Source organism: Acipenser ruthenus, chromosome 40, assembly GCF_902713425.1.
Source record: "Acipenser ruthenus chromosome 40, fAciRut3.2 maternal haplotype, whole genome shotgun sequence".
Taxonomy (NCBI): domain Eukaryota; kingdom Metazoa; phylum Chordata; class Actinopteri; order Acipenseriformes; family Acipenseridae; genus Acipenser; species Acipenser ruthenus.
In genome coordinates, this window is record NC_081228.1 from 4,943,951 (window position 1) to 4,962,455 (window position 18,505).

Here is an 18,505-nt window from a genome sequence, read left to right on the forward strand (position 1 = left end):
ACCAATTAAAAACGTGAACTCGTGATTGACAGAATGCGTGTCAGCAAATCAAAACGAGCGAACAGAAGTCTAATTTGCATACGCAATCGATAAATATAAAGGGCGAAGGGGGCAGTGGTCCCGCATTGCGCGACTGCAAAGAAATTACTCACAGCAGAGCGTGAACAAACCACCGAGACTCAAGAATATGCCAGAACTAGCGAAGTCTGCGCCCGCACCGAAAAAGGGGTCCAAAAAGGCAGCCACGAAAACCCAGAAGAAAGGGGATAAGAGACGCAGAAAGACCAGGAAGGAGAGCTACGCCATTTACGTGTACAAAGTGCTGAAGCAGGTCCACCCCGACACCGGCATCTCTTCCAAGGCGATGGGCATCATGAACTCTTTCGTGAACGATATTTTCGAGCGCATCGCCGGCGAGGCGTCCCGCCTGGCTCACTACAACAAGCGCTCCACCGTCACCTCCCGGGAGATCCAGACAGCCGTGCGCCTCCTGCTGCCCGGAGAGCTGGCCAAGCACGCTGTGTCCGAGGGCACCAAAGCCGTCACCAAATACACCAGCTCCAAGTGAAAACCGGGAACCGCCGACGAACTGTATGAACTTAGAAAAGCCTCTTCTATAGGCGCCCATTGCTTCATATGGAGTAGAAAATCCATACACTGCATACGTTTTGTTTTGCTCTGTCAAGAAACCTGTTCTACAGCTGTTGTAGCGAAATGAATTACCTCATAAAGATAAATATTTCAAACGTCGTTGTATCTCCAGTGTCCTTTTCTTTGAGAGCAATGGTAAAGTAGTTTTGGAATTTTAAAAAAAGAAAACCAACTGTAGAGTTTGGAACGGGTTTTTACCTGTACGTGGAAACAGATACAAGAAATAGCCTATGTGTAATGCTGGGGTTTAGTGCATTGCACAGGTAAGTCCTGGAGTTTCGCATCCCCCTAATTTTGCATCATATAGTGGAATGAAACCTGCTGAATAATGTTACGTTAACATTGAATTACATATCGCTTTGTAGTTTTCCATATGCTTAACAAAAAGCTGACAAATGTTATTTTGAAATCTAACATGAAATACTGTACTATTGTGGCTTGCATATCCTTTTGTAGCTTCTTTTGATTACATGATGTGCACAAAATATCCAAATTATGTTCATAGTTTCTTTTTTACATTGTCTCAATCCTTTAATGTTAGTGATGCAAAACTTTTGGCCATAGCTGTACAATAATTCACGCAGTGAAAGTATTTGTGTAATTCTATTAAGGACCACTAGAGGGCAGTAGAATAGTAGACTTGAGTTCCGAGGCGGGTTCGTGAATAAATCATACAGCGAGGAAACTGCCTCACGGCCCAACTAAAATAAATACGGTACATAAAAAAATAAAATGAAACTCTATTTACACAGACTACAAATCTATTTAATAAAGAAGTATGGTAAAGCATATTAATAAACATGGCAAACCAGGGTAAACTATGGGAAATGCATAGTGTAATAATGGGAAAAGCATAGAAAAAACTGCAAAAATATTGTGCAAACAGTGGTAAACTGTTTTAGGTCATGTAAACAAACTGGTAAGCCAACAATGTCCAATTCTGAAGAAGCGGAGTGCACTGAAGTCTCAGCTATTTCCTCTGCAATCTCGGTCTAGAGCTAAACATTTGACACGGCTTCTTGAAATCGGATACAGCACTTCAAAATCACAAGCTGTGTTTGGAAGCCCAGCAAGTCACATCTTCGTCCAGCTAATCCGCTGTAGTCTGCGTGATGTCGCTAGAATCTGTTGTATTAGATTTAGCACGGAATCATTTAAAAGTCTTTTCAGTGGACTGACAAGCACTTCAACGTTCTATTGTAGTCCCAATAAAAAACCTCTTTAGATTTGAGCCGTAGCCCAGAATTCAATTGTCATTTTAGCAGGGGGGGGAATGTTTTGGGTGGGAAGTTATACATTTGTATATTACAAGTCAAATATGAATTTGGATTCAGTTAAGCGTTTCATGAAAAAGAGGGAGGGGAGGCAAAGAGCAGGGGGATCGGATGGCTTTGAAACTAGGGCACTTATTTTTAACTAAGACATACAATTTGTTCTCTGTGGCTTTGCCCAGGTAATATTTCAGAGAAACAACTGGGAGATGTTATTGTGGGTGTTCAGCGCATTGATGGATTTCTGCCTGAGGCAAAAACATGAATCAGGGCTCATATATCGAGATTAGACAAGAAGGGTGATCTCTTATTACTTCCAGGAATAATGAATACTCTCCTGATAAAGAAATACCTCCCATATGTGTGCAGTTTAAGTAATCCATCGGGCACAGTCTGTGGTGTGCACTCTACAAGATGTTGGAAGGTCTCCTGTAGCATCCGGGACCATTCGTCTTCCAAAACCCTTAAATGAGTTCAACTTGACCAGCTGCATTCACAGGAACACTGCCAGATCATTCAGGCTCAAAATGAACTCTTTCCTGGGAACATTTATAAAGTAATAATGTCACCACAAAATTAACTCTGTTTACAAGAGAAGGTTTGTCACCCCATCACCTCATATTCAGAAACAATACTTGAGTGTTAGTACCAAGTTAATTAAACCAACGATAGTGACTTTTTCCAAATACCAAGGACTTAATGCTTAAGGATACATCCCAAAGGATGAAATCCCAACACTGTTAAAAACGATATTAACGCTTCAACGCTTCGGCGTCCAGCATCTTCAGTTTATTGATCTTCCATCTAGGTTTCTTTGCAACAAATCATATTGGTAACGTTTTAAAATAATAGCCACGCATGCAAATGGATTCCAATAGGTGTGTTATTGAGATGTATAGGAGTAGCATCTCAATAACAAATGCGATGTTCTTATTTTGTAATGACTCTTCTAGTCCAGTAGATAATGGAGCACCACAGGAATAGCAGCTAATGCATTGGGCTGCATAGCAATGTTGGGCTATTCTTTTAAAGGGTAACCATTATATTTAGGTTATACAACCTGGGTGAATCTAGTGCAGTGAATGAGACTGAGGAGTCCGCTCAGCTGGGAATTACCTGAGAAGCAAGTTTGAACATAGACTTCCGATTCTTATCACATTGAAAACACAGGGAGTTCACTTTTTATTTTAATTTGAGACCTCATTTTTAACAAAAAGTTTCTGCTCGGAGCCAACGTGAAAAAAAACATAATTTATTTTTATACCAAGCGTTACCTGCACTTTCATACTTGCTTTTGAAGTTAAAAAAAACCTGACAATCTCTCTTTTTTTCCTCTCTCTCTCTCTCTCTCTCTCTCTCTCTCTCTCTCTCTCTCTCTCATATATTTTGGGAGGGATTATTGTGTAAACAGTGAAGTTCTACGTTTACCTTAAAGTTAAAAAAAACCTGACAATCTCTCTTTTTTTCCCTCTCTCTCTCTCTCTCTCTCTCTCTCTCTCTCTCTCTCTCTCTCTCTCATATATTTTGGGAGGGATTATTGTGTAAACAGTGAAGTTCTACGTTTACCTTAAAGCACAGATGGACCTGGCCTCAACAATAGGGAGGTGGAGCAATCCATTCTGTATGTGCTCCCAGTGATTTTTCATACTGCCTACAGTTGTAATTATGTTGAAAAAAAACATAATTTATTTTTATACCAAGCGTTACCTGCACTTTCATACTTGCTTTTGAAGTTAAAAAAAACCTGACAATCTCTCTTTTTTTCCCTCTCTCTCTCTCTCTCTCTCTCTCTCTCTCTCTCTCTCTCTCTCTCTCTCTCTCTCTCTCTCTCATATATTTTGGGAGGGATTATTGTGTAAACAGTGAAGTTCTACGTTTACCTTAAAGTTAAAAAAAACCTGACAATCTCTCTTTTTTTCCCTCTCTCTCTCTCTCTCTCTCTCTCTCTCTCTCTCTCTCTCTCTCTCTCTCTCATATATTTTGGGAGGGATTATTGTGTAAACAGTGAAGTTCTACGTTTACCTTAAAGCACAGATGGACCTGGCCTCAACAATAGGGAGGTGGAGCAATCCATTCTGTATGTGCTCCCAGTGATTTTTCATACTGCCTACAGTTGTAATTGTTTGCGACGTAGGCTACTGGCCATCATTACATTAGCGGCTAAAACCATTTCCTCAGCATAATGAAGTCAACTGTGTTGTGTCTGGAGTCTCTGAATTAAACCCAGACTCCAGACTTCCACTCCAGCTCCCCCCCCCTGCCCTCTTTCTCTGCCAATCAGCAGAAAGGAGGACACTTTATAAGTGGGGGCAGAGTTGGGAAGAGAACAGAGAAGAGGGAATCAAGAAGTTTGCTTTACCTATACCACAGACCCAGAGCCATTAACAGATGAATGGGATTCAGTACAGCGACAGGTAATGCAGACACACACACACACACACACACACACACACTCACACACACACATATATACACACACACACATTTTGAATAATTATTATAGATACTTAGTGTAATAGTGTAATACAGTATTGTGAAAAGTATTGTGAAAGCATGGTACAGCACAGGTACTCTATCAGGACCACAGAGCTATAGTTCAGTAGTTCTTTTAATTCAAAATGTCAGTTTGAAGTTAGAGGTATATTATTTACATACCTGCACGTTCATTTTAATACACATATAAAGACATTCTGAGAAAGCGCTCATAGCGTAATAATGGTTCAGAATCACTGTTTTCATTTGTGGTCATGTAGTGGTCTGCTCGTGGTTAGGGACTGACTGCGGTGCTGTGTTCAGTTTCTCTACGCTGATGCAATCCCACCCTATAACAAAAAATCTATTATTCGTTTCTGATTATGATTGTCACAATGCAGTATTTGCACCTTGTCTGAAGTGGATCACATCTTGGTGTTGTTTTATTTTTTCTGTGATTTTGTATTGCCTTCACTGTGTTTCACAATGCGTGCTGACTGTGTCCAATTAGCCCTCATTCTGTTTAATCTCCTTCACTTTAGTTTCAATGAAAATCTAAATTAGATGTTTTAATTAAATGCTGTTTTAATCTCTTTTTGCTTCTCTTTAAAAATAACAATTGCAACATAAACCAAAGCATATATGCTTTCCTATAAACGCTTACCACAGTAAAAGCATAGCAAAGTGTAATACAGCACAGTGAAAGCATGGTAAAGCACAGATAAGCACTGTAAAGACCAGAGAGGTACGCTAACCCATATTAATAATCATGGTAGACCAAAGTAAATGCACAGTATTACCAAGTCTTGTAAAACTGCACAATTACCTATAGAAAAGGGTTATCATAGCTACAGGAGTCCTTATCACTGCAGCACGAGTGGTATTGGGTTCCCTTTAAGCAAACTCGAGAGGCCAGTGATCTGTAGGCAAGGACATCGGGAAGCTCTTAATTACACCTCTGATTGTGTTGTCATTGTTCCTCTGGTAAAAAGGAAGCACTTAAGATTGCCAGCACAATAAAAGTGCACTAAATCAACAAGCAAAAAAGCCAAACATGATATTTCCTGGAGGCTGCGAGCCGCTGGTTCTGGAATGTGGCACGGCACGGTTGTGATGTATCTAATGTGGGCAGCTGACCCGCCTCGGGGCAAATGAGGTATCAGCAACGCAGCGTGGCAAAATAGCCAATTTATGTTAACTTGGCTTTGAATCTGGACAGTTCTTATTCCTGAAATTACAGATTAGATCATTAAATTAGATATGAATACCGATTTAAAGATCCAATAGTTTCAAATGCCTCTCTCTCTTTTTTAACACTTCTTGCTTTTTGTGTGATTCTAAAGCCAGGCGTCCAGCTCAATTCACTGCACACCTTGAATGCCACGTGCCTGTCCCTTCTGTTTAACACCCTCATTCAGCCTAGTTGGCTCCACCAGCTCTGTTGGGAATCATGGGAATCTCAGAATCCCATGACTAACCCAACGCTCCTCCGACTTCCCTCAATCCTTTGCCGTTTCTTTTCTGTTTCGCAGTCGGAAGATGACGTGGGGCCTTGCGTTGGCATGTCTGCTCTCTCTCTCTCCTGCAGGTGATGCTGTGCAGGACTGTAGCACTCACCCCACCTTCAGAGAACCTGGTCAGTCTCTCCCTCTCCCACCCCCCCTCTCTCTCTCCTTCCTATCTACATGACTTCCCCTGACGTGAAGACCGACACACTTTCTCTTTCTCACAATCATCATTGACTTATTGGAAGCTGCAAATTCAGTGCTACTATCATATGATTATGTAAGAAAACCAATTTTGATGTTTGCAAATGAGTGCGCACAACAACAATTGATATGTTAGTAAGTTTCCATTCATTGATTCCAACATTCAAAAGTTACACACATATATCTGAAACATTGTGGCACCAAGTTATAAACAAAAATCAGATAGTGATCGGTTACCTAATGTTCTGGAGGATAGCACACATCTCCCAGACACAGAACATACATCTCTGCTACACAAGCAGAGATGTAAGTGTTCTCACAATATGTGTTTAACCTTCATAAACCCTTACAATGACATATGATACAGGATGATTATATGATTACATATGATACACTACTTTTTGGTTCATAGTTATAATGGGACTAGTACTCTCAATACTACTATTACTACTAATACTACTACTAATAATAATAAAAATAGTGTTGTCCTGCTGCCTGTCTGTCTGCCTGTCTCTCTTAACCCAGCGAACTCGGACATCTCTGTGATGTGTGGCACTCAGATCCTGGAGCTGAGCATCCTGCTGTGCCCGATCTACTTCGCTGGCTACAACGAATCGCTGATGGTGCTCAACGGGCAGTTTCGCACTCTCGCGTGCCACGGGACCCCTGATTGGTCGGTGGACCCACCCATCTTGAAATACAACTTCTCCATCAGCGAGTGGGAACACACCACCTGCGCCCACGCTATGAGGGTATCTGTAACCTCCCTGGCTCTTCTGAGAATAAAAAGCCCATCTTTCACTGCAAGCCAACAGTATAGCTCAGAGCAGGGGAGGTCAACCCTGGTCCTGGAGAGCCACAATCCTGAAGGTTTTCTGGATAGCTTTAAATCATCAATGGCTAAAGACCTGGAAAAAATGTTAGTGTTGATTAGAAAAGAATTGGTTCAATTAAGTAATTGGAAATGAAAATCAGAAGACCTTGCTGCTATCCGAGATTAAGGTTGGTCACCCCTGAGGTACCAATTAAAATACCACAATTTGGCACAGCCAGAATAATCCCTAGTAAAGAGGTTTTACAGCAGCTGTGCGATTCCATTCACTGTGTAGGGTTCCAATGTGGAGTTTTGAAAGAAACACTTGATATCGCCAGCGCGTTCATTTTAATACACTAGGTAACAAAGCATTGGTTTGTCTTGCCTTCCTGGAAGGCTGTTACTGCTTCACATCATACCGGCTCAGCAGAGTCTTTGCGAACACATTGGACCATATCTGCAAAGCATTTGCTCCAGTCTTTGATGAACTCCTAGTTTTTGAAAAGAGGGAAAAAAAAACGCCTGCTCATTTTACAAAACCAGAACCAAATGACACACTAATATAACCCAAGTTCCCTTCAGTGCTCTCGGGGCGTTTGTTTCTCATTTTGTAACGTTAAGAGAATAAGAACAGCGGAGTTTTACTCCCTAACAGAAACCTTTCACACTTGCTCTCCCTCCCTCGTGGACAGATTGACCAGGAGGTGGGTTCGGGGGTCTTCTCAGACTACTCCAGCGTCCAGTTTGCCAACATCTCCGGGGCCATTAACTCCTTCGACCTCAGCACCGGAACCATCACCTACCAGCAGGAGCTGATGTATATCTACTCCTGCCGATACCCCTTGCAGTACCTCGTCAACAACACTGAGATGGGCGTGTGAGTGCGAAAAACAAGGCTTCAAAACACCTTCCTTATCACTTTAACAGCATTCTTACACTGTAAGATCACTTCCCTGTGTCACAGTAATAGGAACCAAACCGACTTCCCAGCGAAAATACGTGGTGGCAATGGGATTCTATTTCCTGTTACACAGGAAGTGAACTTATTAGCACCACCCGAATCAATGTGAAAGGCTGTAATACAATGTAAAATGAAAATCATGTGTAGGTTTCCTGTTTCTTTAGGAAGACACCAGCCAAAACGTTGTCTACTTGACTTAGTTTCCTAATGTTTTACCTTCTGATTGAGTGTTTTGAAGTCAAGGTTTCCTGTTTAACTTTCAATTGCAACTGCACTCTCTCTTTTTCCTCAGGAGCGGAGTGAGTCTGGTAGTGAAAGACAACAACGGGAGTTTCATCAGCACTCTGAGCATGCAGCTGTTTGAGGTGAGGGGAGCAGACAGGCCTGGAAAAGGGCCAATGCTTTCTGTGCTTCACCGTACTGCCCCTATACTGTGCTATGTGTTTGCCACGGTATACCACTGGGAAGCAATGGTCAATTGAGGTAAGTTTTCAATTATTCTCTATGTTTGTTTTCTGTTTCACTGCAGGACAGGAGGTACAGCACCCACTTGGTCATCCCCTCCACCGGTCTGCAGCTGAAGAAAAGGATCTTTGTCGAAGTGAAAGCAACAAATCTCACCGACAGGTAAAGAGACAGACAGTGCACCACAGGAAATACTTCTTAACAGAACGTGACTTTACAAGCAGACAGTCACGGCAGAGTGGCATGAAAGGGTGCAGTGAGGAAAGTGGACCTCATGTCCATGTTCGGTGATAACAGTGTGTTGATCATCACCCAGCAGTGCTGTAGTCCTGCATCTGAAGATAACAGAACGTCACTAAGATATAGATTTTTCTAAATTCATATTTTATTTGTATACTGGACTCCTGTAATAGGTAATGCATTTGTGTCATTTCTACAAGTGTTTCTACAGTGTCTTTCTCCATCTTGACGGAATGCTTCACTTTGTGTTACGTGTCTGTGTGTCAGTGGCTTCGTTTGTGTTAGGATCCGCAGTCGTAGTTGGTACATGGTTGCTGTCGTCTTCGTCAGCAGTTCTAGCCTTCTTAAAGAAGTAGCTCGTAACAGAAGAAGTTCCTAATGCTCTTTTCATTGCATCAAGAGGACTGCTGACTGAATCAGCCGTTGTGTGGGAGATGGGAGTCATGTGACTTAGCTTGCCGATCATGCGAGTTCCGTCTTGACTACACCACTGCTGCCTATAGAAAATGGTTCCGGAGTGGTGTTCTGGTGCGGCCACACCACTATAACCCAGTATGTATTGCAGACAAATCTGTTTTTATAAGACGAGTAAATTCAGCGTGTTTGCAGGTTCAATGTCTTGCTGGACCGCTGCTATGCCACAACCTCTCCATTCCCTGTCAGCAGCTTGTTCTACAACCTCTTTGTAGGGTAAGTAGAACTGTCTCTCCCCTCATTCCCTCTCTCTGCCCCTCTTCCTGTGTTGACGTCAGCCCTCTTCCCTCCCTCCCTCTCATTTTTCTAATAAGCTCAGGCTCACAAGCTGGAACTCCTTGTGCATTCTCATACCATATTTACACAACTTTCTACCGGGAAATATTCATATCTAATCTTTGTCCAACTCTTACATCTCTCTCCCACTTCCCTTTTTCCCTCCACACCATCTCCCTTCTCTTTCTTTCCCTTCACCTCTCTTTCTTCTTTGCTCTTTCCCCTCTGCTCTGCTTTCCCTCACTCTCACCCTGCACCTCTCTCACGTCTCTGCATCTTCTCTCTCCCTTCCCCTCTCCCCTCATCTCTTTGCCCCTTTATCACGCCTCTGCTCTTGCCCTCTCTCTCTCCTCAGCTGTACTCGCGATGGTCAGACGGTGATCATTTCGAACGGTCAGGAGCAGCTGGCTCGGTTCTCGTTCGAGGCGTTTCGGTTTGTGGAGCACAAGAACCTGCCTGTGTCCACCTTCTACCTGCACTGCGCCACGCGGCTGTGCGAGAAATCAGCGTGCAGAGACATCAGCCAGGTAGCAAGGCCACAGCCGAACACAGTCACACCTGAACGATCCAGCCACTCTTCTCTGTGGCCCTTCACATTGTTCAGTTCAACCAGTTCTAATGCATCAAATACTAAAAAATACAGGGAAAAGGACTGTCTCGCTCTCTCTGTCTGATCCCACAGAACTGCACGCTGTCATCTCGCAGGAGGAGAGAGGCGCAGTCAGGTCAGAGTGGTACCGTGAGTGAAGCCGAGACAGTGAGCTCCGGACCAATCGTCACCAAAGTGGAAAGTGGTGAGAGCAGAGGTGTATCTAAGACCCTATTCACAAAACTTTGAGCCATGACCTAATTCAAGATTTTTTTTATTAAATGTATGTTGATTATTTAAATACACGTCCATGTGTACTTTTTAAGCTTCATCTTAAGACCCATGCATTCATTTGTGAGGCAGATTGCAGGAGGTATAAGTGTGAATGTGTGTGTATGGATATGCCACATTCTCCATTCTGACACCCCTTTCCTCTTCTGCAGTTGTTCCTTCTACAGAACACTTGAAAGGTAAGAGAAATGAATAATCGTTCTGAAATATCTTGGTGTGACAGCACTGGAGTTTTCAATCTGTCCACAGAGTATGTACTGTACAGTGCCAATGCAAGCTTCCCCGCACAGCCACTCAAACCCTACCCTGGAGAGACTGCCCCTTAAGGGGGTGAGGAGGCAGGTTAGTCTCCATGTCCACCCAGTCACTGGCCTCTCTGCAAGACTAACCAAGTGATACTGTCTGCTAGGAACAGATTAAAGCACCAGGATTCATTACATATAGAATCCCAGCAGCCACCTGAGTGGAATAGTTTTCAATCCCTATTGACCTGCATTCAGTGTGGAGTAGTGGTTAGGGCTGTGGACTCTTGACCGAAGGGTTATGGGTTCAATCCCCGTGGGGGACACTGCTGCTGTACCCTTGAGCAAGGTACTTTACCAAGATTGCTCCAGTAAAAACCCAACTGTATAAATGGGTAATTGTATGTAAAAATAATGTGATATCTTGTAACAATTGTAAGTCGCCCTGGATAAGGGCGTCTGCTAAGAAATAAATAATAATAATAATTCGAACCACAGCCTTAATGCCTCATTGAGCCACCCAGCTCCTGTAGCTCAATGTTGCAGCTATGCCATAGTTCTGTTATACCTGGTATAAAAGCTGCAGAATGGCTCGCTCAGTTCTTGAAATCTAATGCTGTTTTCTATTTGAACTCCGTTCCTACTCTCCTCAGAATCCACTTCCAGAACCACCCTGGCAGGAGTAGGCGTGGCCATTGGAGTGCTGGGCGTGGCCTGTGTGTCATTACTGCTTTTCATGGTTTTCCGGAATCCTCAATCAAGACAGAAAACAAAGCTGGAAGATGAGTGAGGGAGTTACTGAATGGGTGCAAGACATTTCAAGCCAAAATGTGTCATGCAGATGAGCAGATGTTTGGAGAATATATTAAGCCAAGCCAAATACTTAATCAACTACATTACATTTCCAATATATTTCAGACACAATTTTCATATATACTGTACATACTGCAGAGAGAGAGAGAGAGAGAGAGAGAGAGAGAGAGAGAGAGAGAGAGAGAGAGAGAGAGAGAGAGAGAGAGAGAGAGCAAATTATTTCAATAACATAACATGGTCCTAGGAGGGTATTCTGCTGTCCAATTATCTATCTAGCTACAATATCAAGCTATGTATCAGTATATCTAGCCAAGCATACAGATGTTTGTAAAAATCATCTTTTTTATGTTTTGTAACTATTAAATATATTTTAAATTAAATTTGAACTGCTCCTTTGTCCTTTTACTTCCTTCAGATAAATTCATCTGAGATTTTAATAGGTTTTTAAAATTGTCAACCTACAGAGAACGGTGCTCACCTGTATTCAACAGTGTTGTTCATTCGTTAACATGCAACGTTTCCCACGTGTTCTCCTGCATGTCCTGGAAAGACTCAATCACCCCCAACACGTGACTTTTTCTCCATGGGAACACTGCTAACCACCCACATCATGTGACACCGTCTCCCTGGTAACGACATAAACACTCGCCACACACGTGATTGTGTCTCCGTGGAGATGCCTTTCCTGTCGCGGTGTTCTGTTTCTATGGAGACGCAGCAACACAAATATCGTGCTGCAAGGAGTGTGGTTACCAAATTGGAGTTGTCAGATTTCATTTTTCCCAAAAATAACGTTTACGTTTATTCTAAAATTTAGTTGGAACCTTTTTTTAAGGATTTCCTCATTTTTTTTTTTTTTTTTTTTAAAGTCCGTCATACAGTCAAATAGTACTAAAAAAAAAGGTAAGTTTGAAATATGAATTATATTTATAACAATGTAGAAAGTTTATGAATACCGGTAACTATTTTTTTTTTATCGATATAGGCGTATAACTGTGTCATTTACCATTGCTGTATTTTATTTATGTATTTATTTGACAGGGACAACGTACAATTTTTAACACGTATGACATGTCATAAGATGCATTGCACGCAGATTTAGCTATGAGCACATTTTCATTATCAGTAACTGGACAAACACAGAAACAGAAAACAATACAAATAAAGTAACATTTACAGAAGGGAATATGATCGAGCATCAGATAATTGTATAAGAAGGAAAAAGAAAATAGAAAAAGGAAAATAAGGATACGGAGAGAGAAATGGCAGACATATACATCCAAATGAATAATTATAAACATTTAAAATACACAACTAAAAACTAAACACAACACATAACAACACAGAAACACTGCAGGACAGCCCCCAAAAAAGCCCCGGCGTCCTTTCCTCATATGCTTACACGATTGCCTCACACGCTGTCACTCACACCGGCAGGAAGATCAATCCGTAGCGGTGTTTAATCGGATGCAGTATGAAAGTCAACCACCGTGAGACATTTATTATTACATGTTTATAAATCTATTACTATTATAATGTAAGACTAACACAGTTTTAGGAGACATTGAAAATAATGGCCGCCACTTTGTAATAGTTCAGGGATACTATAGCGCCTTTCATCTCATGGATCCCAAAGCGCTTCACACACAAAAGAAGAACAATTAGTCCATTCAATTAAAAACGAAAATTTAATAACATTAAAATTAAAATTAAAATGTGGTTGTAATGGTGAAATTAGAAAAACTAACATACAATAATTGTAACAATACAACAATTAAAAACAGTCAAATAAAATAAATATATTAATAAAATTGAATTAAAAAATGACAAAAAAAATGCAGTTTTGATTGTAAAATTGTAAAACTAGGATACAAAAAACTATTTTGTAAAAATCCAATGAAGGAATAATGAATAACTTTTGTGTGAACCAGCCTTGTTCCACTTGTTAATTATGAATGCACTGCCACGTTTGGTGGCTCTCTCCCCGCTCTGTTCCTCCCCTCTGTGCAGCCAATGAGTGTCATCTCCTCTGTCCACTCGGGGAGCTCCCGTTCCCGGCGCTATCGAACCCGAGCTTACACCTCCCAGGTTGATGAGACTCTATTCGCAACGCCAAAGAAGGTAACTCCTCATTCATTTTTCCTTTGTCATTCTCTTCTCTATTTCTCTTTACCTCTCAATTTGTCTGATACCAATTTCAACTTGACAGATCCCAAAGCTGAGGGAACACAAAGCCACCTTTTCAGGAACTGTGGCTTCAAACCTGGTTCCAGGAGAGTGGGAGACCTAGTTTGAGGCAACTTTGCTGTATCAAACTCCAAGTCTCCCCTGGTGTGCCATGCAGTGGCCTGAAACCAAGTCTCCTGAAACCAAGTTCCAAGCCACAAAGTGGCTTTGTGTTCCCTCAGCTTATGAACCAACAATCAAATCATCTACCTCCAGAGCTGCATGATAACACAATGGTGTGCCGTTACAACAGGAGTCGATGTGTCTACTCTCTGCTATCGTACAGTATGACAGTATATCATTTATCTCCTCCAGCTTTCTGCCTCTGAGAACCAGGGTTCAAAGGCACAGGGCAGGAGTGCACCACGCGGGTTGTCACACTCTGCTCCCAACCGGAGAACACAAAAGCCAGAAACAGTCCGGATCATCACCAAGGACCTCATCCGAGATCTCAGGTCAGTGTCTCTGACTGCCTGTGTATCTGCAAAGCGCTGTCAAGGATATGTACAACATATCGAAACGTTGGGCAGCTGGCTCTTTGAGCTAAAATATATATATATATATATATATACATTATTTATTTATTTATTTATTTTCCATTGCTTAATATGGGGAGACAGTGGCATCCAACTCACATGAGGTCGTCATGCATTTGTCTTCCATATTATTATTATTATTACTTGTTTATTTAGCAGACACCTTTATCCAAGGCGACTTACAGATACTAGGGTGTGTGAACTATGCATCAGCTGCAGAGTTACTTACAACAACATCTCGCCCAAAAGACGGAGCACAAGGAGGTTAAGTGACTTGCTCAGGGTCACACAATGAGCCAGTGGCTGAGCAAGGATTTGAACCGGGGACCTCCTGGTTACAAGCCCTTTTCTTTAACCACTGGACCACACCGCCTCCTTTAGACTAGAAAAGTTTTTTTTTTTAAAACTTTCCCCATATGAGGTCACCATGCATGCTAGGGTTCAAATCAAAATGTTGCACTGGAATAAAAACAAGTTGTACTGAAGAAAAATATTGTATTTCCCCATCAGACAGTAATCTCTGTCTGCCTGTCTGTCTGTTTTTGTTTTTACCCATGTAGAATCCCGAGCGAGGACCCCTCTGGCTTGTCAGTCATAATGTGTCCTCAGGAGTACCAGCGAATCACTTCTGCCTCCCGTGTCCTGACCGCTGAGGAGAAAGAGGCGGAGCTTGCTGCTAAGACCAGGAAGAGAGAGGCAGCCATAGTGAGGACTGCTCCAGACACACACTGTCTCTCACTTTGCATCTCTCTTTCCCTCTACCTCTTGTAAATCTACATTGTAAAGGTTACATCTCAATACCTCCTTTTTTGTCCAACTTGCCTTATTTTACGTGTGTGAAGGAAACTTATATCGGCACCGAAAGCATGAATCCACAAGCCCCCCAAAATAAATTACAGAGATGCCATCTTTCCACTGCACTAGACTGGTTGACAAGTAGGGAGGAGCTGGTGGTAACTTCAATTTAGATATTTGCTGCCGTGTCATCTTGCTCTCTTCCCTCTGTCAGGAAGCAGCGGAGGATAGGAAGGCTCGACTGCGGCAGGCGGATTTCTCTCGCATGAGGAACGCAGGGCTGAGTGAGCTGGAGGCAGAAGCCAGGGACAAAGCTCAGTACCTGCTGGAGAAAGCCAATGCGCTGAGAATGGAACAAGAGGACGAAATCAAACACATCAATGAGGTGAACCATCTCTCTCACCTTCTTCCTTTTGCTCTCTCTCTCTCACCTCTCAGCCTTTCTCCCTCTGTCTTGCCTTGTCCCTTCGCACCATCTCCTCCTCTCTTTCTAACCCCCTCAGTCTATCTCCCTCGTTCTCAGCTCATCCTGGGCTCGCAGTGCCACGCGATACGAGACACTCAGATCCTGGAGAAGAAACAGATCCTGTCAGAGCTGCAAGAGGAGGAGAAGAGGCTAGACGCCATGATGGAAGTAGAGCGAAGGAGAGCCATCAAGATGCAGGAAGAGATTGATGAGATGAGGAAGCAGCAGAGAATCGAGTAGGAATTCATGCTCTCCCTCTATTACACTGCACTCTCAGTCCAGGAATACACCCTTACTTTGAGTCAGATGTAGCTCCATTGCCAAAGTTGCACCGCATAAATACTTACCAGTCAGACCAGCTCCTTTCAATATGGAGACAAACTGAAGATCTCCCTCGATTAGAACCAGCTCGCTATTCAGACCATTTTACCCAGTCCCTTTGGTAGCCATAATTGAGAGGTTCCACTTTGTGACTGTTATAAATGTACCTGTTTGTTTTTCTTTCTGTAAACATTTAGGATACATCTACAATGCTTTCTTGTGCACATTCAGCATGTACTGTGTATCTGTGCGTGTCAGGCTACAAAAAAATGTCTGTGAGGGCACTGTTGAATACCCTGTCCCTGTGTCTCTCCCTTTCAGTTCGTTATTCTCTATCATCTCAGGCTCATTGTCTCATTCTCTGTCTCTGTCGCAGAGGGAAGGTGCAGATCATACAGCAGATGGCGGAGAGGCAGGAGGAGCGACTGCTGAACGAGGAGTTTAAGGAACAAGAGGGGCAGCAAGTGCTGGATAAACTTGAACAGCTCCAGGTGGAGGAGATGGAGGTAGCTGTCTGGAGCATGTGCACTTGTGGAACAATTTATCCCTGCTTAGACCTGAGAGGATAGAGGAGTCTTTTCTGTCGATTTAGATTTCTCTCTCTCCTATCTCTTGTGCCCCTCAGATCCTGCAGAGGAAGTGGGAGGAGCAGCGTCAGATGCAGCGAGAGATCCAGCAGATCAATGAGGCCAACCTGCGAGCAAAAGAACGCAAGAAAGAAGAGGAGAGGCTGGCCGACCTGCACGCCTTGGAGTATACCCGCAAGAAACTGGTGAGAGAGGGAGGAGGAGACAGATCAGAGAGGGTCTTTCCCTGAGCGGCTTAATGCACCCAATATTTATTATCTCATCAGGAGCGGGAGGCAGAGTATGAAGCGGAGCAGGAGCGAATCAGGAAGAAGAAGGAGCAGGATGTGGCTCGCCTCCGCGCCCTGCAGGAGAGAGACAGAGACCACCAAGCGGAGCAGGTGAAGGGCTCACTGTCTCTCTGCTCCTTCTGGGTTTCAACTGCTCATGAAGCTTACTAAGATTTTGCTCCAGTGAAAAGTTAGCCCAGTGTTTTTTTGCTAAAAGCAAAACAAAACAAAACAAAAAAAAGACGAGCAATTAAGAGCCCAGTATATTAACATTTTGAATGATCTGATACAGTATACTACAATCTGAAATCAGTGCAGTACAACAGAATGCCATTTCTCATAGGTAATAACAAATAACAAAATTAGGAATATAAACATTAGGCGGTGGCGGGTATTTCCCCAACATGCTAATAGAATTGCTCATTGTTAAATCCGCCCCGGTCAGGACGCGCTGCGCGCTCGCAGGAACCAGGAGGCGGCTGAGCGAGAGTGGCGTCGGAAGGAGAAACAGGATGCGCTGAACAAAGCCAAGGAGGACGAGGTGCTGACGAGAGACAGGCTGCAGCAGGTGGCTCACAAGGAACACCTGCTCTCTGTGCAGGCTGGCAGGGAGCGGTCCGAGTTCGACAGAGTGCTGAGGTAACTGTACACTCCTGCCTGGCTGCTCTTAGGTATTGAGCCATGTCTTTTTCTCTTTCCTGGCCAATATTCCCTGGTCTACATAATATATATATATATATATATATATATATATATATATATATATATATATTAGTTTGGTATGTCTGTATGTGTTATCTGTATTGTGCAAATTTTGCATGACATCTGGTTGCTGTAAAGTTCTTTCTGTCTCTGTCTCTTGCTCAGGGCCCTGGAGAAGTCAATCGCTCATGACAAGGAGAAGGAGGAGAAGAGCCAGTGGGAGAGGTTTCACAACGCGGACAGGCTGCGGCAGCAGATCCGAGAGAGAGAGGCACAGGCCATCGAGAACCGCAGAGAGAACTTCCGCGAGGGAGAGCGGCTGAACCAGGAGGCGAGAGACAGGAGAGCGCGCCTGGACGAGATCAAATTCAAGAAACTCACAGAGCTCCGGTGAGACTGGGAGAAAGAGCTGAGAGGAGCAAGGGTCCTGTTCACTTCACCTGTTGAATATCTGGTGCATTAACCACCAAGAAATGATAGGGTTCTGTATATCCTGCTCAAAATCTATTGTGTATTGAAATTAACCAGTTTCCAAACGGACTGGTAATTGTAGACTTGTGAGAGAACATGACCACTAGGTCTAGTTGGCTATAAATGTAGGGTTTACTGTTTTAGAAAATTAAACTACAGCTTTTCTTTCCCAGTATGTGTCTTGCATTTATTATATCAATGATTTTACATACCTCTAAACTTGTAAAAGGAAACAAACTGTAATATATATTTAATTCACACAAGAAAGTTTTTGCTTAAAAGAGCAAACTTCCCAGCGTTTGGGAATATTTTTTTTTTTTATTAATATATCATTTTCTTGTTGTTTTCTCTGCAGAGAGGCAGGTCTACCAGAGAAGTACTGCAAAGAGGTTGAAAGAAAAATCCACGTTTTACCCACCCTGGCTAACTGAGAGAGCAGGACGACCTAACAGAGACAGACCGACAGACTAAAACACAAAACAACTTGTGATGCTTATCAGGGGGAAATAATAATAATAAAAAATTACCAGCTCAGATAATGATGGTTACTCTGTTCCATCCGAGCCCCCTTCCCCCAGTTCTTTTGTATTGTTTATTAAAAAAATGGTACCTTCATGCAGTGTCGTTTACACTTTTAGACAGATTGATACACAGACTGACTGCTAGTTTTGCTATTTCATTTATTACACATATTTTACCTTTATTTAGTCCCTGATGTCAAACAAAAATAAAATCAAATATAATTACCTTCTCTAACTGCTGTGTGTCATTTATTTTCCCTAAATAAAGACCTGTGTGCTATGATTTTTTAAGTACTCATTAAATCATTAAAATAGGGCCATCCATGGAATTTTACCAGAAATA

At 42.6% G+C, this 18,505-nt stretch overlaps 3 protein-coding genes and 1 long non-coding RNA gene across 5 annotated transcripts; 3 read left to right on the forward strand and 1 right to left on the reverse strand.

The window, feature by feature from the left end:
* The first annotated feature begins 39 nt into the window (after positions 1-39).
* LOC131708078 (histone H2B 3) lies at positions 40-750 on the forward strand. The gene has a single exon (XM_059010106.1). The coding sequence runs from the start codon at positions 188-190 to the stop codon at positions 566-568; it is 381 nt and encodes a 126-aa protein (XP_058866089.1). The 5' UTR covers positions 40-187; the 3' UTR covers positions 569-750.
* Positions 751-4,233: 3,483 nt separating this feature from the next.
* On the forward strand, positions 4,234-11,654 carry LOC117397292 (zona pellucida-like domain-containing protein 1). 2 transcript variants are annotated; one of them, XM_059010374.1, is made up of 11 exons: positions 4,234-4,336; positions 5,927-6,030; positions 6,629-6,855; positions 7,610-7,794; positions 8,171-8,243; positions 8,408-8,505; positions 9,193-9,273; positions 9,689-9,860; positions 10,016-10,127; positions 10,366-10,392; positions 11,109-11,654. In XM_059010374.1, the coding sequence occupies exons 1-11, from the start codon at positions 4,311-4,313 to the stop codon at positions 11,243-11,245; spliced, it is 1,242 nt and encodes a 413-aa protein (XP_058866357.1). In that variant the 5' UTR covers positions 4,234-4,310; the 3' UTR covers positions 11,246-11,654. The 2 variants fall into 2 exon arrangements, with proteins under 2 accessions (XP_058866357.1, XP_058866356.1); XM_059010373.1 differs by lacking the exons at positions 4,234-4,336; positions 5,927-6,030 and having other exon boundaries at positions 6,475-6,855.
* On the reverse strand, positions 6,823-11,796 carry LOC131708132 (uncharacterized). Its single transcript, XR_009311274.1, has 3 exons — positions 11,747-11,796; positions 11,024-11,230; positions 6,823-7,011 (listed from the first exon to the last, which is right to left on the reverse strand). It is a non-coding gene; the product is annotated as an uncharacterized LOC131708132 (long non-coding RNA).
* Positions 11,797-11,962: 166 nt separating this feature from the next.
* On the forward strand, positions 11,963-18,387 carry LOC117397404 (cilia- and flagella-associated protein 45-like). Its single transcript, XM_033996224.3, has 12 exons — positions 11,963-12,171; positions 13,279-13,389; positions 13,810-13,949; positions 14,591-14,735; positions 15,040-15,210; positions 15,349-15,527; positions 15,989-16,118; positions 16,238-16,384; positions 16,466-16,579; positions 16,914-17,107; positions 17,336-17,560; positions 17,997-18,387. The coding sequence occupies exons 2-12, from the start codon at positions 13,282-13,284 to the stop codon at positions 18,070-18,072; spliced, it is 1,629 nt and encodes a 542-aa protein (XP_033852115.3). The 5' UTR covers positions 11,963-12,171; positions 13,279-13,281; the 3' UTR covers positions 18,073-18,387.
* The last annotated feature ends 118 nt before the right edge of the window (positions 18,388-18,505 follow it).

What these genes read in the sequence shown, in the direction of transcription:
- LOC131708078 (XM_059010106.1), top strand. Translation starts at nt 188, where the DNA reads ATGCCAGAACTAGCGAAGTCTGCGCCCGCACCGAAAAAGGGGTCCAAA.
- LOC117397292 (XM_059010373.1), top strand. Translation starts at nt 6,490, where the DNA reads ATGATACACTACTTTTTGGTTCATAGTTATAATGGGACTAGTACTCTC. An exon ending in GCAACAAATCTCACCGACAG is followed by an intron (nt 8,506 to 9,192) that starts GTAAAGAGACAG and finishes GCGTGTTTGCAG; the next exon opens with GTTCAATGTCTTGCTGGACC. An exon ending in CGTCACCAAAGTGGAAAGTG is followed by an intron (nt 10,128 to 10,365) that starts GTGAGAGCAGAG and finishes CCTCTTCTGCAG; the next exon opens with TTGTTCCTTCTACAGAACAC.
- LOC117397404 (XM_033996224.3), top strand. Translation starts at nt 13,282, where the DNA reads ATGAGTGTCATCTCCTCTGTCCACTCGGGGAGCTCCCGTTCCCGGCGC. An exon ending in TCCAGGTGGAGGAGATGGAG is followed by an intron (nt 16,119 to 16,237) that starts GTAGCTGTCTGG and finishes TGTGCCCCTCAG; the next exon opens with ATCCTGCAGAGGAAGTGGGA. An exon ending in AGTATACCCGCAAGAAACTG is followed by an intron (nt 16,385 to 16,465) that starts GTGAGAGAGGGA and finishes TTATCTCATCAG; the next exon opens with GAGCGGGAGGCAGAGTATGA.